Below are 25,628 nucleotides of genomic sequence, written 5' to 3'. Positions count from 1 at the left end.
GTGCATTAATTGCTATACAAATCGTCTAAAATGCGATATATGCGATATACAATAACTGATCAATTTTTTTTCTTTAAAACTAAATAAAATTGCTTACAAAAAAATATTATTTATCATAAGATATCTTTCTCGCACGAATATCTCGGCTGTTACCGTATCACTTATCACGCACCAACTTCTATCATTGATGAATTTTTCGAATGATAGTCGACTGATATGCATAAATAAGTTTTCTATATTACATATTGTTTTAATACTGTTATTATCAGACAAAAATTAATAATCGACGAAATTTGCGTTACATTGAATGAATTACATGCCAAATAATTATATCTCGCTTTGCTATATTTGGATATTCTGGCCGATTTATTGAATTTAACGTCCATTATGCAGCTTTTTCCCATACCAATTGCCGTGACATTTCTTCAAATTTCCGCACTCAAAAAGCAGATAGCACAAATTCAATTTAGGAGGGCTGCTGATAATATTGAGTTAACAACTGTCGGAAAAAGGAATGAAGCGCTAACGACGTTTGCCAATGAAAAGTTTTCTTTATGTATGAGATATTTGTGATTTATTTAACATCTGAGATTGCTGTGTGGTTTATTGATAAATACATCCATTTCATTAATTTTATTATGAAATATAAGACATCCAACATTTCTCGGCTATTGGATTTAATTTTTCGGTCCATTTTTTTTTCTGCAAACTTATTGTTTGTAAAATTTCTAAATTTCCAGTTGGATCTGTTAAAATAATTATAGCTGTTTGTATTCTGATATTCTCTGAGATTTTTCAGTAATTTTTTTATTCTCAAATATTTAATCTCGTGAAATATACAGAGTCTTAGATCAAATGTATCATCCGTTAATAACAGATTCCTGAGGTCATTTAAAGATGAAAATTTCAATATCAAAATATCGAAAGTATAATAATTTCAAAATGGGAAGTGTTTAAAGTTGATCAATCAAATTGTAAAAAATATAATTTATGTGCTATTATTAAAATGACTTTATAAAATTATTTTCTTTGTACGTGGTTAACAATTCCGCTAGATATTGTGATAATACAGAGATGGGAATTAGTTACAACTTTTGGCTCGATTTTCTGATTGACGCCTCCTGCTTCCTCCTTGCCGCTCGCATGCTAGCAACGGAGTCGCCAAACTAGAGTACCTCAAGTAAGAGTACGGACAACAGGGTAACGATCGATGATTGGTCCGCCAAATTGAGGCAAAAGCGGAAGTTGCATGCCCGTGTGTACCATCTGTGTTTACCCTGTTTTGAGCAAGTTTTATCTGTGTGTGATTGTACGAAGGTTATCTTGTACGAAAATTTTATTATTAAATTTGAATTTGAGAATAAAATATAAATGAGAAGAGGTAAGTGGAGAAGGATTGCATTGGAATTATATATCCTTTTAATAGAATAAAAAATTAATTTCTTGTGTCATTAATGTTATAACATAACCTAGTTGTTTGTTGATACATTAGAGTTGTCAAGTTACAATGCTATTTTTAATTAAACAATTCACTTTCATTCTATTTATACTCTGTCATGTCTTCCTCCTTTAATTTATACAGTATAAAATCGTTGTTATATGTACATATAATTTCAGTTTTACACTTCAGAGCATATTTGAAAATGCGCGCGCTTTTCAACGCGTTTTTGGTTTTGCCTCATTCGCGCTCTGTTGTCCGTACTCTTACTTTGAGGTACTCTACGCCAAACGCGCTAACAACGCGCGTATCTAAAGCGCGCGATACTCACAATCAGCCTCAGGAATGTCTATATCACAAATGTGATATACAATAAGATAATAAATATGGGACATAGATTTTCACATCACCTGTGAGGTACTATTGTTAAAGAACACGTCAATAATAGTACCTAACAAGTGATGTGGAAATCTATTGTCTTATATTTATGATCTCATTGCATTTGTGATATGGACGTTCCTGAGGTTGAGTATCGCGCGCCTAAGTTACGCGCGTTGTTAGCACGTTTGGCGACTCGTTGCTAGCATGTAAACGGCAAGGAGGGACAGTAAATGTCAATCAGAAAATCGAGCCGAAAGTTGTAACTAATTCCCATCTCTGTGATAATAAAAACGCGGTGCGCATTCAACTGTAAAAGCTTTTACATGAAGTTTGTTACAAACAAATTCAAATGTGCAACGTGCAACGCGCGTGTGCACGTGTTTAACGCGCCAATTTTTAACAATTTGAAGCATATTGCTTTTTTATAATTTTTGACAATTTGATTGGTCAATTTTAAACGCTTCTCATTTAAAAACTGTTGTAGCTTCAATATTTTAGTATTAAGATTATATATATACAATTATGTTGCATATATTGAAAGTATTGTGAGAATTTTGATTTCTTACAAAGTCCCACATATTTAAAATTATCTTCGTAGTTTAATTATCTTCGTTTCAAATTGCAAATTTTTGATTCTAACTTTCTTGATTACCTAAAACATGTTTTTTGATTTTCGGATATTTTATCCTCTAAGATATGTTATTGTGCATTTGTGATTGTAATATAAATATGTTATTTGCATATATATATATAGGTGAGCGTCGTAATTCTGTTTTGAAGACGCTTTTGCGATCACTTTAGCCGATTTATCTTTCGCAATCGGTATCTTGTGATAGCAGTAAAATGGCAAGTGCCGTATGTACGACAATTCAATTATTCTTCTAGCGTCTTTTATGAAGACGCAGCGCTAAATAGATACGTAAATTCTATTACGCGCAACACAATAGCCGGAATGTATTTGGCCACTTGAGCGTCGGCTGTAAACTGTTCTTCAACCCGAATGCGGCATACAAATGTATACGTTCCTATTCTATTCGTGCGGAAAATACGAGCCACACAATGGAGAATTTCTTGGGTACTCCACATCGAGAAATATCACATGGCGGCTCGTAAATTCCGCGTCTGAGAGGCAGGAAGGAGTAAGTCGGCGGTTTTAATTAGAAGAGTAAATTGCAAGTTACAGAACAAAGCAAACCAAGTTAAAGTTTTCTGATATTATTATTTGAAAACATAATGTTGCAATATAAGCAAATTTATGTTTGTTTTTAGAAAAAGTGCGTGAAGTTGAATGTAAAATTGATTTTATTGTTGATTTTCCGCGATACTAATTGGTTTTCTTGCTATTTTAACAAGACTAAAAGATTGCTAATTTTATATAATTTTATAAAATTTATATCTTTTAGAATTAGAATCTGTTCAAATATGTACAAGAAGTTTATCTCAGATTACACATAAAAATCTTAATTAGTCTTGATTAAACTTATTTGATTTTTGTTTAAAAAACGCATTCATGAGTCTAGATTTTTGCTTCTTTTTTTTCAAAACCGAGTTTCTGGATTTAAAATTTCACTGCTTTCACAGAATGTGTCCGTATAGTGTGACGGTTAAGCTGCTTATGCTTATGGATATCAGTGCACTGGCACACAACTATGTGTTTGTCGACTGACGTTAGCTTAATGTTGATTCCGTCTTTTCGCTGGATTTGCTATTAAACGATTTATCGAGCTTTACGAGAATTGCTAAAGCGCAAGTCTCTGCTCTGCTCCGCTCTGTTTCGCTTCGCACTGCCTCGCTCTGCTTAGCGCGCGCGCGCGCGCGCGCAAGAGAGAGAGAGAGAGAGAGAGAGAGAGAGAGAGAGAGAGAGAGAGAGAGAGGGAGAGGGGAGGGGGGGATTTTGTTATTTTGCGAATAAATTTTATATATATATATATATATATATATATATATCTTATTGTACATAGTGTCCAAAAAGTCTTGGAAATATCCGGGACTTTCCAAAAGTCAAATATCTCGAAAATAAAGCATTTTCGAGAAAAATGTTCCATATAAAAGTTATTGAGTTTTAAGTGACGCATTACATGGCAATATTAATGTGACCTCAGATAACGTTATTAAAGTCACGTAAAAATCACTTTAAAATTTTAAAATGAAAACCTCTATTTTTGATTGCATATTCTTGTAGCTGACCTCGAGAGCTTTTCAAAACACTATAATAAAGTTTTTTTCCAGTATACTTAATAAAGTTTCTTTAAGTATTTTCCGAGTTATGAGGCTCGAGAAGTACAGTACCGCCAGCATTAGTATTACTCGGTGTGCACCACTGGGAAGTTACCCGGTTGGATTTTGCACATCTTTAACTGAATCTGATTGTTGAAATCGAATTACAGTTCGCTGAACAGTAGACTTTGAAATGAGCGTACGATCAGGAAATGTATTGTTAAATAAAGGCAGCCACTGCTTCGTAAGTCCTGACATTGTCTCTGTATATATATATATATATATATTTTTTTTTAATTATATATACATATATATATAATAAAAAGTATATATACGGGGTGTTCCACCAAAAGTGGCCACCCCCTTTTATCTTTTAAATTAAAAGAGATAGACCATAACAAATATATAATATATCAAATTAAATGGTTCAAACTAAACTCTATTGTGAGCATAATAGTTGCTTACAAAAGCTATTCGTGTTAACGAACGGAAAGGTATGCATAATTTTTTTATAATAATGTGGATATTTTGATGTAAGAAAAGTTGTAGCGCTATTTGAAAAGAATACAACGATGTATGATTTAATATAAATATTTTACATATTATATGAGTTTTATCGGCTTGAAATATCGCGGGCAACGTCCACCTTTTCACTTTCGGCTCTGCGATATGGCCAACTTCTGACTCGTGCGTTAGAAATTGACGTATGTCAATTGAAATTGTAGCGCTGTTAATTATTAATTAATTATTGAAGTTGGCCATATCGCAGGGTTGAAAGTGAAAAGGGCCGAAAGTGACAAGGTAGACGTCGCGATATTTCAAGCCGATAAAACTCAAATAATATGTAAAATATTTATATTAAATCATACATCGTTGTATTCTTTTCAAATAGCGCTACAACTTTTCTTACATCAAAATATCCACATTATTATAAAAAAATTATGCATACCTTTCCGTTCGTTAACACGAATAGCTTTTGTAAGCAACTATTATGCTCACAATAGAGTTTAGTTTGAACCATTTAATTTGATATATTATATATTTGTTATGGTCTATCTCTTTTAATTTAAAAGATAAAAGGGGGTGGCCACTTTTGGTGGAACACCCCGTATATATACTTTTTATTATATATATATATATATATATGTATATATAATAAAAAAAAAATATATATATATATGAAGACAATGTCAGGACTTACGAAGCAGTGGCTGCTTTATTTATATATATATATATATATATATATATATATATATATATATATATATATATGTATATCAAATAATAAATAGTAAGGTTTTATTTCGGACATTGCCTAAAACGCTCTTGAGAATCTTAACTTTGCTTATGCAATCTTAGTAATGTCGATCCTTTAGGTTCTGACGGTATATATACAGGGTGTTTACTTTATAACTTTCCACCCTGTTGTGTATACTTAATTCATGAGGAAAAACTGTGATAAAAAGCTAAATACACTTTAAAATATATATTATTTAAAAAATTGAAACATTTGAGTAACAATAATGTTTTATAAAAACAGTAAATAATTTTTTCATACACTTAATTATAATCGTGAATTTTGTTTAAAGAAATTATTTATTAGTAATTTTATTAGAAATTCTATTTAAGAATAAAAAGGGCATATCAAGATTTAACCACAATTGTAAGTTTGTTCATCTAATCTCGGAAAAATTAATATGCATCACTTTGAAGTGTAAGTCTGCGCAATTACTTGTTCTAAAAAGCGTCCTTTACTCACAAGATAATTATATACACTGAACTAAATTGCAGTCAATGTTATTACGTCAGAATTTAATGCTCATTGCAGCGTCACTGGAGGAACTCGCAGTACTAAGAAATATTAAGGTAAATTCTCTGAATTTGACTTATACATATCTTTGGGATTTATTGTAGTAAGAACTAATTATAGCATAAATATTATGAGCATGAAGATTGATAAGTATATACTTTTTTCGGTTTTTATTTAGAAATTTTAACTGCTTCAATTGTATACAATTAGATTTGTCTTAGAAAAAAAGTGTTAAAATATTTATTTAAATATGCAATATTCCTGATTTAGTCAGATTTACTAAAAAATTTTACTATATTTTATGTAAATCTGTTGATGGTAATTCACAATGCGGTCTAAATTTTAATCAGAAGAATGAATATCCGAATTTTTATCAGCGAGGTGTGATTTTTAGATGGATATTTACATTCTAAGAGCTATTATTCAGAATTCTACTATATTTTTTGTACAACTTTTGTATAATTGAACATTGTTGAACAATTGGAGGTAAAGGAAGATAATGAGTTTTTATTTATAGAACTTACATAAACAAAATTTATTTGTACAATTCTGTCTCTCTCTTTTATCTCATTTTTTCATATGATATTCTGTAGAAATTCTACTGAAAACTCGACTGGTGACACTGGAATAGAGTGTGATATTCTTTATATGGCCTATTTTTTTACACGACAAAGTTAAACCGTACTGAAAAGTACGATATCTGCATTTTTACAATGTGGTTAGCAATGGTCGCGAGAAATGACTTTTCCTCGCTTCTATGTTCAAAGGGTTAACTGTATCTATTGAATTTTGTTTTACGCTAGTGTGGATCGATCTTTTAAAATCAATTACGCTAATCAAACTTTTTATTTTATTTATATTTTATTTTATTTTAAAACTTTTACTTAAATTAAAACAATTTTATATACTCATATTTATTACCAGTAATTCTTATCATCTTCGTAAAAATAATTTTTTTCTGTTCGCGTTTCTAATAATTGATAAGCAATTATAATAAATTCGAAATTGATATATAAAAATATATGAAATAATAGTTTGTCAGATTGTTATGTATAATTTGCTTCTATTAAATGTATCAATTAAATGAAGTATTGTAGTTTAAGAACATATATGTATATGCAAAAATTAATTAGTTTATGGCCATCAAATTGAATTCGCTATTTTCAATTTTTTTATTCTAATTTCAGATTTGCAACTTCAAAACTTTTCAGATACTGGGTTTGATATTAAAACAAAAAATATATTCTTTTTATAGAGACGTTATAATGTTTTTGTGATCCTCTAAAATTTAAACTATTTATAGTTTATATACTCAGCTTAAAAAAATAAGGAAACAATTGAGGACTTATTTTAAAAAGAAAAATTAATACTTTAAGATAGCCTGACAATTATTTAATAAGCAAAAGTATTTAGTATAACGTTGTAATTGTGGCCAAAATTGCTGTTTTTGTTTAAATTGCATTTTTTGTTTAAATTTCTTCAAAAACTTGATATGATAGGCAATTTTTAAAGCCGGATTTGTATTTAGCGCATAAAAATGTGCGGAAAATCATTTTTATTTTTTAAACAATCAAATCATATAGAGTAGTGTTTATTTAAATGAAAAATTTAAGAAATTTCTTCGTGACAATTTATATTTATTATATGATCTGATGGAAACGTGTTCTTTCTATTAAATAGCTCTTTCTCACACATTATTGCTTTCTAATATGCTTGTGCGCAAAGCAGCTTTGTAAGCTAAAATAAAATCCATAATTCACTTTAAAATATTAGCAGCTCATCAAATTAATGTTTGTAATTAGATACAAAATTTTGCATATAAAAAGTGTTTTTACTCAATAATCATTTAATTTTTATATAAACTTTTTTTTATTATTTTTATCTTTTTTTCAACAGTGATTCCAAATGTTAATAATGTTTGCATTTTATATAAAGTTAATTTTTGAATGTAATTTACTTTTATTTCGTACAGTTATATAAGCGGTATTATATGAATCCAACCTCATCTGTGATGATGGAAAAGATTTTAAATTTATTGAAAAAATTTTATATTACGTATATGTACAAAAACAAAAAGAATAAAACCTTTTGTCTTATAGTTAGAAATCTATTTATTGGTTCGAGAAATACATTTGAACAATCTATTTCTAATTTTTCTGGGTTGTAATTTTAACACGATACGTATAAAAGAAAATTTGGTGCATCGCTGTCTTTATCTGAATCAAGAATCAGTTTAGTTCAACTTATGTGAATAATAATTATTAGAAGTATATAAAAGTTTTCATGGTTTATGTATAGATAGATCGCAAGAGACCTCTTTTTTTCATCGTGGTATCCATCTTTGATCTAAAAGTAATAGTGATAGATAATGCTAGAAAATATTTTGACTAAAAATATTGTATAAGGTATTACTAAAGAAAGTTGCCTTCAAAACGATGGAAATTTTTACATACTCCTATAATAAATTGCCACATTTCAAGATATTATAACATTGTTACGGGATGCAAAAAATTGATTCACTAATGATAAGCACGTTTGTAGTGTCAGAAAGTGCTAGTGGACTTTAGATATAAGTCGCCTTTATATCTGAAGCCGCTTCACACGCTCCTGCGTGATAATTATTTCGAGCTTGGTTTGTGTGAGGCGAGCTTTGACAATGAAAGAAAATGTAACGTTCTTTATTATGTTATCTCCCCAATATTTATTCTCGAGTCTGCGCGATTGCATAAACTCAATAAGCTTATTTAAATGGAGCATTTAAGCTTATCGCAAAGAATAAGCTGTATCCTCGTCGAATGCTTAGTCTCGTGTGAAATGTCGACCAATGTATTTCATCTACAACGAGCTTGCAGACTCATTATTAGACGCAAACGCCATCGAATCAATCCAGAGAATTAAAAAATTTTTTGCCTGTTTTTTTCGCACGAGGTATGTATTAAAAGCGACATACATTATATTACAACTCTACAAAAAGATTGATATTGAGTTTTAAAATTTATCTATATATTGTATATGTACCGGTGATTATGAAAAAATAAAGTACATTTTTTTTTTAGATATTTTGACTTTTGCGTTTGTATGTATTAAAAAATATTTTTTTATTATGTAACAAAATACGAGAATAACCTTAATATAACAATAAAAAGGGACAGTAAATATTAAGATTACTTTTTGACTCTCCCTTGTATTTTCCAAAATATTCAGTAAACATAAGCTAACAGTAACATAACGTCAATGTTATAATTTCCCACTCAACAATGTAACTGCAATATAACATGCCTTGTAAGTAACAATTATATTGTTGAGTGGGAAATTATAACATTAATGTTACGTTATTGTTACTTTGTGTTTACTGGGTAGTTACTTTTATAATGTAAATTTTTTTTCATGATTGTAAAATTTTACAGTAATGTGTAAGAAAATATGTTTTTTGATACCTCAAATGATTTAGTCCGTGTTCAAAATTAATGATTTAAAAAATTATTTGAAATAAAAGAATATTGAATTTTATTAAAAAACAATCCATTTACACTTTATAATTATAATTATGTTTCATTAATTTTTACCAATATTTTAGTTGTTTTTCTTCTTTGATAGTAGCATTTCCAATTTTTGAAGTCACAAGAGCTTTAGAATATTTGTAATATTATTTTATATTATTCTTTAAAATTTATTTGCTTAAATCGCTATTTCATAACATAATGAAAGAATAGGTATATTTTTTTCATAAAACAGAAGTTTACCAGAGAGCAAGTGATTTTGACCTCTGTTAAAATAAACATGAATTGAATTCTGTTCAATGACACAATTATCAACGCCATTAAACAGTTCAATTTTCAACTGTTTTTAAAAAATGGCTGCATATTATAATATTATATAATGTAAACTAATATAATACAAAGTAAGCGATAAATTTAATTTTTCAAGACTTTTTACTTATGTATATTAGTCTACTTTTATTATTATTGGCACATATTTCAGTTTGTTTAAAAAAATTGTTATATCTCAAAATTTGTATTTCTGGTCTCGAATATACAATATACTATTATATATCATATTTGTGGATTAAATTTCAATAATAAAATATTTGTGAATTGCTTTCAATAACATTGGACCGTAAATCGCTCGATAATGTTTCTGTAAGACTAGTAGATGACATCTGTATTTATTATAATACGCAATAAATATAAAATTGCTAAAACGAGTAGCATCGCATAGATTTATGTGAAAATTATTATTTGTTAAAACTGCTACAGTGCGTGTGAAATTTACAAATAGTTTGTTGGTATATTGTATAAAAGGTAAATTGCCATAGACTCCCGAGAAAAAATGGTATAATATGGTCAGATATAAATATATATAATTAGTTATGCAAAGATCTGATAAAATGTAATATTTTATATGATCATATAAAATTACATATGTTATGAGATCTTTTTATAACTAATTATATATATTTATGTCTGACCAATTATACCATTTTTTCTCGGGCTATCAAATACACGGAGAAAATTTTATATCCAAAATTACTATGTACGGTAGTAGCTGCGGACCATGAAGGAATTATAAAAATTTTTACTATGTTTTTCACATGTGAAACATAGTAAAAATTTTCGGTTCGCGACTTCATGGTTCGCGGTTACTGCCGTACATAGTAATTTTTGATATAAAATTTTCTCCGTGTACATAAAGCGTCATGAATATTAGCGTTTTTATGAAATTTTCTATCCAGAACTGCACAGAATATTTATTGAATTGAATTCATAGGCTTTTTATCCAAGTTTCTTAAAATGGCGAAAAATTCACGCTAAGAGAAATTACGTATCATTATGGGAAAACATTTTTTTTTTTTTTAAATAATATATTTTTATTCTTTACAAATACAACTACATTTACATGTAACGAGTATTTTCTCTCTTAAAGAACGTTAATAGATTTTGCGACTCGTCTAGCCTTTGCCATTGAGCCCCTGTCTTAATAATATTTATTCATCTAGCAGGTGCAAGATCAGACGGTTTAGTTCTTTTTAACCGTCTTATTCCCCCAATATTGAGAAGTTTAGACGCTTCCGCATTCTTGTGGGATGATAGACATTGCCGATGTTTATCCGCGACTTCTGTAATTACTTCTTGCATTATCTTGATATTTAAAGCCAAATGTAGACGGTAAATAGTAAAATATTAGCACAAATTCTTCTAGAATTTCCATTCCAAATATATTATAAATATTACCGTATTTTGCAAAAAATAAATTCTAGAGAAGAGCAACTTAATTATTCGGTCTCTTCCAACAGTTTTTAAATTTTTGTCACACATTTCTCTGTTTTTTTCCATCTGTTTTTTCTATTACATAATAATAGTATTTCTACGAGAAATTAAATAGAAGTGTCAAATATTTGTTGAAATAATAAAATTTAATTGTACTCTTTGTGTGACATACATTTGGTCTTAGTAATTTATATCATGCTTGGTCATGTACAACAATTGTTAGTAAATAATTCCCTGAAGGTGGCGAATCGCGATCTACATCGTCGTTCTCATGCACCATATTTTATCCCCTCGAGATCCGACGGTGGCAAAGTTGGCGATATCTAGTTAACTTGTTTCCCGATCTTGAGGTAAAGGAAAATAGGATGTTACATTAAACTCGATTAATGTCCGTGTCGATTCAAGGAGACGGAACGATATGCGACGACACTGATGACGCCTATCGGAGCCTGACGGAGCTGACACACAGAATTGTTACTTAAGAAACCGCAGCATTATTGTAGGCACAAATAAATTTGAAATTGTGATAATTGCACTTAAGAGGATGCTGGAGTGCCTGACGAACTCCGACGCGATAGCATCATCATTTCGATGGAACCAAAAATGACATTGACATTTCGGCGTATGTACGAGACATGTACATACAAGGTGTCAAATAAATATGACAAAATAATATTTGAAAAATATACATATAATACTATATATTTCATAACTTAAAAATTACGAATTTTGGCTCAAATTATTCAAATAAATTAATGAAAATAAGCTACAGAGCCCAAGCTGGATTTACGTGCTTAGTTTATTTACTTCTTATAACAATCAATGTTTTTTTGGTCAATTATAACAAATTATAAGGATCTAAACGTTTCGACCATTTGGTTGTGGTCATCTTGAGTAGTTACACTAATTTTAAATTCGGAGCATATTACAATAAATCTTCTTACATTCGTTACTTATAAAACTAAATTTCGGAATATATTACAATAATCTTCTTATTCGTTACTTTTAAAATTGTTTAGATGGAAAACATCTCTTGAAAGTCATGCCCCTTCAAATAAACAGCAATCCTTAACTTATCAGGAAGAAAACGATGTCGTGTTTTACATTATTATACGCGATGTACTTTTATTTGAGACATTGTGGTTGATTGCAATAATTCTCAATGCATAGCAGTAACATCCTGTTGTGTTTTCGTGTATTTAACTTTTTTATTTTTAAAATATTAAAAAACTAAAACCAATTTCAGTGTACAGAGTCAGTTTGCTTTAAAAGAATTTGGTGGTCTGTATCGTTTGAGTGGACATGACAAACTATATATTTCATTGAAGAAAAATATATGCTTTCCTTATTTTTATCCTTGTATAATAAATACAAAATTAATTAATTAATTAAATAATATATACATATACACATATTGAATATACAGTTATCTTTATTTTGTATTTTATACGATAATGATTAAAATAATGAGTATATATGATTTCACTCATTATATAAAATACAAAATAAAGATAATTATGTATTCAATATGTATGTATATTGATTAATTAATTTATTTATTTTGTATTTATTAAATAAGAATAAAAATAAGGAAAGCATATAACATTTTTTCAATTAGATGTATAAATGTATTAAATATACATTTCTCAAATAAAATATTTTATCATATTTATATTTATTAATTTATATCTACTAGATACCTCGGATAAGCCTATTTCGTCTCGTATATACACCATACAACCATACAGTAGAATTTCAATCGAGGAAAGACGTGTGAATTTTACAAATTATCCGATAAAACATAAACAGACCACATGTGTAGTGGATTACTAAAAAAAAAACAGAGATACGTATTTCTTAAAAATTGCCAGCTCACGTTACGTCACTTTCGGCGTTATTTATTTAAAATTGTCAGCTCACGATAGATTGCCTCTGACAATATTTATTACAAATTGTCAGCCCACAGATAAATTGCCTTTAACAATATTTATTCTAATTTACCAGCACACGTTAGATCGCCTCTGACTATATTTATTAAAAATTGTCAGCTCACGATAGATCGCCTCTGACTATATGTATTAAAACTTGTCAGCTCACGGTAGATTGCTTCTGGCTTTTCTTTGGCAGTTGTTTCAAAATCATATTGATAATAAAGACTCTCACTGACAAATAGAAGATAGATTTAAAAAATTTTAATATTCGTTTATTAAAAATGGTTGTTGTGTATAAGTCTGTATGTAAAATGCATCTGAAAATGAACGTAAATGTGCGCGCGCGTGTGTGTGTTATATATATACATATATATATATATATATATATATACAAGTCTGATCATATAAAAATAAAGAAAACTGAAATATAATGTCACGTATGCAGTACGTATTTTGTATAATATTTTATTGTTATCAGTAATTTTTCTAGCACTTTCCGGCATTATAAATGTTATTTTTCTTTTTTATATAGTACACCAAGAAACACTGTAGAATTAGTTTTTTTGGTTTTGGCTTGGGGTAAATTTTGACCATTTTTATATGATATATACCCTCCTTTTTATCCCATTATTTTTCTATTACACAGCATATTAAACATTAAACACTATATATTTTTATATATAACACACATTCAAAAGTAACTTACACTGTACAGTGTATGGGTAAAAGGTTGAAGCACTATGGAAAGTGTCTTTTTTTTTTTTATAACGTATTTAACGTGCCGTCAACCATGTGACATTTAGTTGATTTTTTGACACTGATACGGAAAGTATTAATGTAACAATAGATTATGTCAGATAGCAGACACGGCTCACGATGACGCTTTTTTGATATTATCAGAGAACTATTCTACTGCTGTTTTTCCATCTACTCTACCGATTCAGGACATACAGATTATCCAAAATTATCATCAACACATATTTTTTATATTAAGTTTCTAAGATCAGTTTTGAGTCCACGTCGTTTTTTATATAATCCCACATTCACTACAATCTTATTTTATACGTACATACAACCTGCATAATGTATATACAAAGAAAATGTTTTTATGAACTGACATTCTTGTAGGTAAAGAAAAATGTAATTTATTATATTTTTTTTTCTTTTCTGGCCTCAAATCGACCATAGTGTACACTTTTAGCGTATGTACTTTAATTATAGAAAAGGATTTTTTATTCTATACAGCCATAAAAAAGATTTTTACTAAAAATAGAAGTCGGTAAAACAGACGATTCCGGGATCCCCTTAATGAACAAATCAACTTTTTATATAATAATTAAGAAATTGAATTTATTTATATTTTTATTATAACATTTTTTTTACTGTAATGTGATTTACGATTGCTTTTGAGTACTTATTATTAGTTTTACAGTTTTGTTTTGGAATTAGATTTTTTTATTAGTTACTTTGTTGTTCTATAATGTTTTTTTCTCATTAATAGGGGGAAGCGGGGTTAGAAATCTTAGTTCTTATGTGAACCATCTTGCATAACCATAAAATAAAATATGTATTATATGATTTAATCAATATTGATTTTCACCAATAATGAGGGTTTCGCCACGAACAAACAATTTCACAGACGAAATTATGTACATAGACCATAGTATACGCAGTAAGATTGTTATTGTTACACTGTCATATATAGAGCAGCTTTTTTTGCGACACCAACGGTACGAAGATTTGACGCAGTATTTTAAAGAGGAGAGAGCACGAGCTTGTAATCGATACAAGTCTAGTGGAAGTTGGTCAGATGATATCGCGAGACAATTCGACGATACGCGTGAAAAATTCAGAATAAGAGCCGAATAAATCTGTAATAAGAAATGTTTTAACTAAGTTCCTATATCAAGTTAAATATTAGTTCACATTCAATATAATTAAATTTTACATATCTTGCAAATTATGAACTTTGTTTTTTACATATTCTTGTTCTATATTCCATATAAAAATGTGTTTAATGAAAGGCACTATTATCACTTATCATTACACACAAATTATCGTCACCACGAATTCTTTGCACGGATGCTTCCTGTTTTTGTATATTTATGGAAAATTTTTTTTACATTTGTATTTTCATTGCTTTATATTAATTGCTCGTTAAGTATTGGAAAATTTTTAAACCACTTGTGATTGATTCTTATATAATGATTGAAATAAATTCTATGGAAGAAAATCTTGAAGGAAAAACTTGAAAGCGTTGGTTTTTCTTCAAATTTCTGTTGAAAAAAAAATCTTTCTGACAGAACTGATTGAACAAGTCGTTCAATTGAATGAACCAATTGACCCTTCGACATTACTGACGTTTCCAACTCGCCCAATTTACAGCCATGGCTCTGTTGTAAATAGCTCCTCCACCGCAGAATTTTCACTATGGTGCCAAAAAGAAGCGGACCGAAAAAAAACGAGCAATAACAATTGGGTACCCTCGTGGGATATTTTTTGTGCAGGCGGAAAAGCCTCTTCGGTGCAGTTGATAGTTGTCTATATCTCTAAAAATTCAGTTATATAAATGCGCATACATGATTTGAACTAGGACAACGTATTAACGTCGTTTCGATGAAACAGGAGAATAAGATGTTGTTATTCAAACGCAGAAACACGTTTCGCGTTTTATTTAAGGATAATTATCAGTCATACATTTTCCGCAACATCTATTTTCTTACAGAAATGTGTGTATTTAATACGATTACATACTATAATATTGTAATAAAATAAAATTATAAAGAAAGAAAAAAACATTTTATTAAATTTCGAAAAATATTATATTTATTTAAATATAATATATTTAATAAAGATAAATAAGATACAAGCGCAGTAAATTACTTACTATAACAGAGAAGTGCAATAAATTTTTTATTATTTGTAAATATCTAGAAAGGTTGGAAACGTAATTGATAATTCTATAATATTTGACATAAAAAAGAAAGCTTGATTAAACATAAAAAAGGTACATATTAAAATTATTTAAAGAAAAAATAAGGAAAAATTGCAAGAAAAACATTTTTATATTTACATTGGTCATACAAATTCTACCAACTTTTTGTAATAAATAAAATGAGAAATAACAACTCTTGGAAATTGTAAATCAACTTTTCTTTAACAAAGGAAAATATTAAGTCAATTTATCAATCTTAAAATAAAGTCACGAGTTATTGGAATATCCAACAACCCGTGAGCTAAAACATGCCAAACATAATAAAGTATGGACTTAAGGTTAAGGAAAATATAATAATGTAATTTATAGTGTGAACGACGTGAAAGCGTTACTAACAGGATTTATAATATAGCGGCTTACACAGCACATAAAGTAACTATAATAATGCAAGTGACACGAGGAAGTATTATATTTGAAAGGGCTGTGTTTTAGCACAAAGGTATTATTATTATCCGGACACCGTTAAGCTATTACTTGGAACAAGAGCCGTAGAACAATGGCACTGTGTCCAATTCGAGATATACCTTCATATTCACTCTATATTGGCTGACTAACTATTGTATCAATTCCCCATATATGTATCCATATATGCACTCGTAAGAATGTATCTGTCAGCGTTCTCTTCTCTTGATGCCAGACGTTTTCAAGGCGAATAGTACTGTAAGTTTTAATTGTGTAACTATATTATCCATGAAAGTTGTATGATTACATTACGCCATACGGTATTATATTATGTTTTATGTGTAATTCATAACGAATACCGTCGAATCTCTAAATGGATCTATTGCATAGCAATACCATTTGTCGCATAACTTTAGTTTTCCGAACTGTTTGAGATATGATGATGTACCATCGACAAGCTCGATATTTCGTTAAGTACTGATAAACGCGATAATATCTTTCTAAACTTTATTTAACTTTTATTTTTTATTTGACGAATGAATACTAGATATACGACGTCAGCTGTTTCTCTATATTCAAATAATAATTTAAAGAAATAAAGCGAAAGTGAAAGAAGAAACTATTTAGCAATTTTATTAACCCGTTTGGAACGGAAGCTTTCTAACAAAGTAACTTGTACATGACTACGCTTTCTAAAGGTTTTCAGGGCTGCTAAATTTGATTGCAACCTTAGAATTTTAAAACTCAACATAACGGACCAAATTTAAAAAAATTAGTTCAATTATCGTGAAACGAGTTTTAGAGATTTTTGGGATTGTTAAACTCAAATGAAATATCAGAGTTTTCAAATTTTAAGGTTATATTGAGACGTCAAAAAATCCTTTACAACTGAATTTCAAAATAATTAGATTATTTTTTAAAAATTTAGTCCATCATATTTAATTTGTCACTATTTTAGATTTCAAAATTCTGAAGTTTTATTCAAATTCAGCAAACTTAAAAAAATTTCCCAATCTCTTGAGCTTCAAAATAATCCAATTATTTAAAAAAAATTCGATCTGCCATTATTTGGATCCGTCATTTTAAATTTTGTATTTTTTAAATCTCAAATTTGAATAAAGCATCAACAAATACTCTTATAGGTTAAGTTTCATGAAAATTAAGTGAGCAGTTTTAAAAATAAAATAGGTTGTTCTCTATAGAAGACGCTCGTCCGGAAAGGGTTTATGCGTTCGCAGTATAATGTATTTCAAATTAAAATGAAATAAAATATATGGATATGTATATTTTCCGCATTTTTGCATGTGCGCTCGAATAAAATTTAGGCGAATATGTAGATCGAAATGATTGCAGCATCACTGACAACTGCAATATTGTACAGGTTCATATATACATGTACATATAATATACTCGTTCATTGTATTTTTCTGTATACCTCTGTGTGTGTCACATGTACATATATTCTATTCTATATGTATATCTATCGTGCTTGTTTGTCTGATTCATATGCGCGGATATCGTATGAATACCGGGGGAATTCATTCGCGTATCGCTCTTTTCTTTCGACACATTAAACAGTTCTCGTACGTGTAACTCTTTCGATGTATAATATCAACAGATGTGTTTTAACGCGCTGGATCTATTTATAAGAAATAAAGCTTACGTTAACGTGTTAACAAATCGAAGAAAAATTAATTGTTTAATCATATATTTTCATTAGTACGAATACTTATTTTCTGATAAAAGCTTATAAAATACAACTAAATAAGCGTTCATAAAAAATGTGCTCGTTTTGTAATGTTACTGTATATTGACATCTATATTATATTGATTGAAACTTGATATGTCGCAATAAATATTTTACGAAATTGTATCGCGTAAGATACTTTCTTGAAGAAATACGATATATTTTCCATCTTGGTTAGTTAGTTAAGCTGCTAAAGCTTTGAATCAAATCTCGTAACGAAGCAAGAGAATTTAAGTTGGATCCTGAAACGAAATGTAGCGATTCTATAAACGACCGCTATGGAAATAAATATAAAGCTGTGTGGTACATAAATTCAAGTATGTATATCGCGAGCGTCGAAGAATACACTTTATGTGTGAAGATAATTCATTGGAATCTAAAAAAATATAATGAAATGTGAAATGTAAAAATATGCAAAATATAAAGTATACGTTATAAATTAATGTAAACACACACACATGCACACACACGCGCGCGCGCGCGATATGAAGTGCGTGTGTAAAAAATTTTATCATTATAACATTGCAAGCTAATTACGAGAACTGTAAATTGAGAAAAACTAGTTAGTGAAATTTATTGGTTAAGAAGAAGAAAATATCACTTGTTAAGAAACGCAGACACCGTAACGTCTCGTTAATTAAAGTTTATAATGTCGAACTCACGACTTTTGCGTTCTCTTTAGCTTTGGTTGTGAATAACTTTTGTCCTTTGTTATATAATTATGTATTTTCTCTTGCACATGCATGCTTATGAAGCCATGGAATATACAGCGCGTTTCATAATTCGTAATCTCAATTTTCATAATGCATTTTTTATAATACGACAAATCTGTAAATATTTTTTGAAACAAAAACCTATACTTTCAGAATTACAAATTATAAAAGGTGAAAAGTTTCTGATGAATTAAGTTTTAATTGAAAATTAAATAATAAAATCAATACAATATAATAATATAAAAAATCAATATAATATAGATGTCTTTTATTTGTTATTCAACGTTAAACCGATATTATAGAAACTTAATTGGAGAGGTAAGCCAAGAGATTTAATATTGAAAATTAAGAAATTCCAAAAAATAGCCATTTGCTAAACCAAAATTGGTTTAAAATTATTCAAAGAATGCGTTCAACAAATAAATTTTTTTCTGAATCATTCTGTATACGATCTTACGGATTTTATTTTGCCTTTATGCTTTCCTACTATTGTGTTTTGTCAGAAATTATTACAAGTACCCAATACAATAAAAAAATTACATTACATATCTTCTTTTCTCCTCTCTCTACTTCTTCCACATCTCTGCTATCCTTTTTCCATTTCCTCGATCAGAGAAATATAACTTTCTCGATCTATTATATAACTTTTATGACTCTCGATCGAAAATCGTCGATTCCGATTAGCTAGTTGTCGTGATTCCTGATCGATCTTCAAAGTAGCTACGCAACGAAAATAGCCGGAAATGTCATCGCCCAATCACAAGACGGAAGCCTCGCAATCTCGTTCTCATCAGATATAATGTTCCACTTGCTTCCGAAGTGCTAGAAGCTTAACGATCGGGATGCCGCAGTTTTCCGCACATGTATGACTGTTTACGAGGCGAAAAACAAGAACATTCCGATTGGGTGCCTTTTCGAGCATTGATCTCGTAGTTCTTAGATACACGATAAGTTTCTTCACACCATAGAATAAGATATTGATTTAAGCAAACCATACATAGATATATTGAATAAAATATTTTAAATTTAAAAGTCTTATCTCTTTAGTAGAGCATTTCATTATCATTAATAATTGTTGGAACTTTTATGGTAAAGGAGAAAAATAAATTTACACTGCCCGACAATGATTAGTTCCCATTCCCCTCGGAGTGCGGGGGAAACATAGGAGTTTATCCGTGGCGTCATCAGTCGGTAGCGGCCGACTGGTACGGACTTATCGACCTAATTATCGATCGCCAAAGTATACTATGGTGCATAATACCCAGTCTAGACCGGAGGATGATTCTACTTGTGGCTCGTCCGAGTGGATAGTTTGACAGGTTAAAATATTTTTTTTTTGATTGGATAAAAAAATTATTTGATACGGTTGATACGATTGGAAGTCAACATCAGTATAATTCAAACTGTACAGTGTACAACTGGGCAGTGTACAGCTGTCAAAATTAGAAATGTATTCTTAATTATTGGAATATACAATGTATAACGGACATTTTAGTAAATGTCGATAGAGTAGAATCGTGATAAAGTTTTGCTTCTATATTGTTAATTTTGTTCTATGCTCTTCTTCATGTGTGGTGCGTTTATCGCCTTCTTTTTTTTATGTGTGTTTTTTGTGGAGTTAACTCGTGCTGTGTATCTGGCAATAAAAACGCGTCGAATGTTTACAAGTTGATTCGCTCACTCCTTACTCGGGACACTGATTCTAATATTAATTAATTAATATATAACGTACAAAAATTATGATAAACTCGCGGAGTTGGAGCTAGAACGTAGTATTGCGTGCGACGACGAAATGATTGGTTTTGATTTCGCACGCAAATTCTCGCAGTCGTGTCCAATCTATGATCGCGGATATCGAGTTGCGACACATTCGTAATTTTGTCCAGTGCCACCAATTTATAAATGCAAGAAATTTTCTCAACATTGATAAACATATATTATATATTATAGTTTTTTGTGGAATCAAAAACGGAATCAGAAAGGGAATTTTTTTTTTAAATAGTAATACTTTTCTGTTTTACGATCAAATATTGTATATTATTGAATGATAGTATTTGCGATATTCATAGCCTTTTGTAAAACTAAGCTATTGATATCTACGGATGACATGGAGAAAAATTGTTATATTTTTTTATGTTAATAAAAAAATGTTATTTAGCTATTTTTATGCTTTGTGTAGATCAATTAAAAAGTCTACAATGTCTTTTTTAATTTTCAAAAAGTTAATTAAATTTATTTTAATTATAATATAAATTCTGAATAATAATTCGGAATTTAAATAATTTATAAATTAAGAAGAAACGAAAAAAATTAAATTGATTGCCAATCTGCAATCTAACTATATCAACTTTTTTACAAGAATTTAAGTGATTATGAAATCACAGGTGGATCGGGGGGAGAAGGAGGAAGGACAAGGAGAGGGTGGTCCGGTGCCGTCTTCAGCGGGTTACAGCGGTGCTTCCGGTTCGAGAATGGGCCCCGGACCCGATTCTGGCAGCAGCGCTCCCTCTTCGGTTCCCCAGTCGTTGGCTACCTCAAGGGACGACGAAGATGACGAGGATGATGACAGCAGTAGGCGGTCGAATGGCCACGGAGGATCGAGGTGAGTGATTCTCGACGCATCCTTGCATTACAATAATTTCACATCTGATTATCTTGCGACTTATTTCAATATTTATCACGCGCGACAAATGTAAATCGAAATCTCGCGCGATTATATTTTCAATCGTTTTTTAATAATTGTTAAAGTGGATTTCTATTTTACAGAGAATACATGTGAGAAATTTTTTAGATTAAATTCTGATATTTCAAAGTTACTGCGTAGATTAAATTTATTGCGTTACAAGAAACAATGAAATAAACTAGTAATTGTTTGTTACTGCAATTTGTTATGAATGCTTTTCTCGCTCTTGTTACATCAGTTAACAATTAAACAGTAAACTTGTTAAATAGAAACTTACCTTGTGTAATGTGCGTAATTAAACTCGAAATTAAATTTTATACGACATGCAATTTTGTACGAGATCAGAGTTTATAGAACATTTTATTCAACAATAATCTTATCTTTTTTTACACGCAACTTTATTAGAATTGAATTTGTTGCACGATTTTATATATATAAAGCATATTTGCGGCATGGAGAATTTCAGTTATTAATCGCTTTCAATTGTGTTTAAATGTAATTGAGAGAAAAACGGAAATTTGCCTCGTATATGCATATTTTATTCAATATAACTATTTTATATTATATTTCTTAGGCTTGTTCAATTAATTAATTAATTTAATGCACAACTGGTTTAAACACATGGTAAATATGCATTTTAGATTACATTTCACCGATTTTGTCGCCGATTTAGATATGTTGTAAGGGAGGTTGTTCTAAGCAATTGTCCGCAAAAATCAAGTGGGAGACGGTATTGGTTCAGAAGATATAACAAATTGAAGTTTCACAATTTTAATGCTTCTTTAGGTGTTATAAACTGATATTACGAACAATGAAGTGAATAATCTGTTATTATTTGATTAAAAGAATCTGTTTACAACTTTCATGCGTGAGCGGAGCTCCTTCCTCTGCATCCCCTACCCCAAAAAAAAACTCTAACCTAACCCCGCCAATGTATTCCGTAAATATTTTTCACCAGAATGAGAAGGAATAAGGAAAAATAATGACGCTCACGATTTAAATCAACAGCTGCTTCACACCGTGGACATTTAATGGGTCCGTCAATAACTTTTCGATCAATAAGAAAATCTAATAACTTATTGCTATCTTCAAGAAAGCTTAGAAACTTGTGTGGTCGTATGTTGAAAGCTGTTAATGAACTGCGAGAAATAGATAAAGCCGACTGTTGACAAAATCTATGACCATGTAGCTATCCTTTAAAAAATGTAAACAAAAATTTTATATACCGTGTTTTTATACAAACACGGCGTATATAAACTTCACTATTCGTAATAGCAGTTTATAACATCAGAAAAAGAGCATTAAAATTGCGAAACTTTAATTTGTTATAACTCTTAAACCAATGCCGTTCCTCACTTGATTTTTGCGAGGAATTACTCAGAACAACCTTCCCTATAACATATTTAAATGGCGACAAAATCGGTGAGGTGTAACCTAGAATGCATATTTATCAAACACATTAATTAGCTGCATTGATGTAAGTAATCAACGAAGAACATTTTCATAATAGCATTAACATACATTTATAGAAAGATTTCGAAAAATGATACAAGCTGTTGCTCTTTTTTATGTGAAATTCGAGAGAAATGGTAAAGAAAAATTAACATATGCGTTTCTGTAAAGAATACATAATAGGATCATATATACTAAATTATTTAGATAACATTATAGATCATATAAAATGTTGCTTTACCATCTTTCTCTATTTTAACTTGAAATAATCGACGCTAATATAATAATCAGAAAATGTAGTAATATAAAATGTCAGTATTATGACTGTAGAATAGATTTGTGTGTATGTCTTTTCTTGATATAAGTTATATCGTATTTAATTTACACAAAATAATTCGCATAAGGTTGAGAGTACAAAAGAATTTTATTCGTCAAATTTTATCATACATGATTACTTTGAGTATAATATTTCAACAATTTTATTTTGGCCGAAACAATAATTAAAATAAATTGCCCGCGACAACATAAAATTTATAATCACATGTGTAATGATGCCTACACTTTGTACAGATTGAAATTCTTTGAAAATTTCATGCGGTACTTATTGTTAGTTTATACCCCCCGCAGTTAGTGAGAGTGCTCTAAGTAACGTTCGTAATTTTGCTTTCAACATGTGATTAATATTTAATACATTGCAGTAATCCATATGCGGAAGCATATAAACACAGGGAATTATTGGCAAATAGATTTTTCTTATAGACATGGCACGAAAAGAACACTGCGATGCTGCATTATTACTAAATTAACCGATAAAGCATACCTCAACACAAAGTAACATGATTAAAAATTACTTCTTCGTAAATTTAATTTTAATAAAAATTGAAAAATAATATTATTCACTAGTGCCATGAGCGTAACAAAGTTAATATCTTAACGCAGTTTACAAATTTAATGACTCTTGGATATTCACAATTAACATTCTTTCTTACTCTGCAGTTATGTGTGGGATTATACAGAGATCACAGCTGCGGATGTTTGATGTTATATAACGAAAAAATACTTTGCAGTTTTTTCTTTTACGTATAGTATTTATACACGTAGGATAATCAAAACAATTTGAAGTGTTTAACGAACTCCTAGTGTTTGATTTCATACTTAGATACTAAACACTTTAATTATAGATGTAACAGTATAAATGAAACGAAAGTTCGTATTCTCGACAAATTGTATTTGTCAAACAAAATATACAATTACTAATTTTCTCTCAAATTGCAACATTGTTATATACTCACGATATGATCCTGGAATTCTTGATTTAATACCATCTTTTTTTCCGATAAATTACAGCAACTCAAATCGCTTTCAGCTAATAGCAGTATGTTCTCATTATTCGATTTTCAATTGAAATACGTTTCGGTAACATGGCACGTCATATGCATCGAAAATGCATTTTCAATACGATGCAGCAAATTTCAAGCGGAATGATTCGCGATCGCAACGGATAGAACTTTAATCGGACGATGATGAATTTGTGAGTGAGAGTCTCGCTCTCGATTCGTTTTAGTATTTCAACATTCGTTACATTTCGCTCTACCACACACATACGCGCGCGCACACCGCGTATACATATATGACATTGCGTATAACGAATTCTCAATACGAAATCTTTATTATATATCTAGTGTACACTTCCCATTAGTCAAGTGCGTATCAGTAATTGCGACTTTTTGCTCTTTGTTATGTATAAGCGACACGTAAAATAATCATCTGCACTATCTGATATTTGATAAAAAATATATGAAAAAATTATTGAAACAGATAAGATTGGAGTAACGGTAAAATTTAGTCGTTTTGCAACTTCCCGAAGTATGCACGTGTGTCAAAATTTTCTTTCTTCTATAATATTATTTAAATTATATTCATTATATCATAATTGTAATTATATTTTGTTTTTTGACACGCAATCCAGTTACAATTGTGCCAGTAATTATGGAAATGGATTAAGTGAAAAAACCTTGAAAAATGAAATTTGTACTTGTATCACTTACTTTGTATTATATTGGTTTACATTATAATATTATAATATGCAGCAAATTTTTAAAAATAGTTGAAAATTGAACCGTTTAATAGCGTTGATATTTGTGTCGTTAAATAGAATTTAATTTATGTTTATTTTGACAGATGTCAAAGTCGCTTGCTTTTTGGTAAATTTCTGCTTCATGAAAAGGAAAATATTTATTCTTCCATTATGTTATTAGATAGCAGCTCAGATAAATAAATTTTATATAATAATATAAAATAATATTATGAATATTTCAAAACTTTTGAGATTTTAGAAATTGTAAATGCCATTATCAAAAAAGAAAAAGAAAAAGAAACAATATATTTCAGCTGGTTGAAGTTTGGAACGTTCCTGGAGCAATTTTTTAAAAATGATTTGTTGCTCTTCTTCTTCTGTACAGAGGAAGTTTTGAGACCCACAAACAAAATACAAAAGAGACCGATCCGATACACGCGTCGGAAGACACTCTTATACTCGAAAAACTTCCCTCAAAATCATTTTAAAAATTCTAGCTATGCTAAAAATGATTT

General features: G+C 29.6%; 1 protein-coding gene across 5 annotated transcripts in view; it reads left to right on the top strand.

The window, feature by feature from the left end:
* Cngl (Cyclic nucleotide-gated ion channel-like) overlaps positions 1 to 25,628 on the top strand; it is a 262,907-nt gene that overhangs the window by 96,932 nt on the left and 140,347 nt on the right. For all 5 annotated transcript variants that reach the window (XM_067359193.1, XM_067359198.1, XM_067359195.1 and 2 more), the window contains one exon: positions 21,286 to 21,503. In XM_067359193.1, coding sequence (XP_067215294.1) covers positions 21,286 to 21,503 — 218 coding nt within the window. The remainder of the gene's footprint in view (positions 1 to 21,285; positions 21,504 to 25,628) is intronic.

The sequence above is a fragment of the Linepithema humile genome, chromosome 7, assembly GCF_040581485.1.
Source record: "Linepithema humile isolate Giens D197 chromosome 7, Lhum_UNIL_v1.0, whole genome shotgun sequence".
NCBI lineage: Eukaryota > Metazoa > Arthropoda > Insecta > Hymenoptera > Formicidae > Linepithema > Linepithema humile.
Note: the sequence above shows the minus strand (reverse complement) of the source record. Positions and strands in the feature narration are given on the sequence as shown.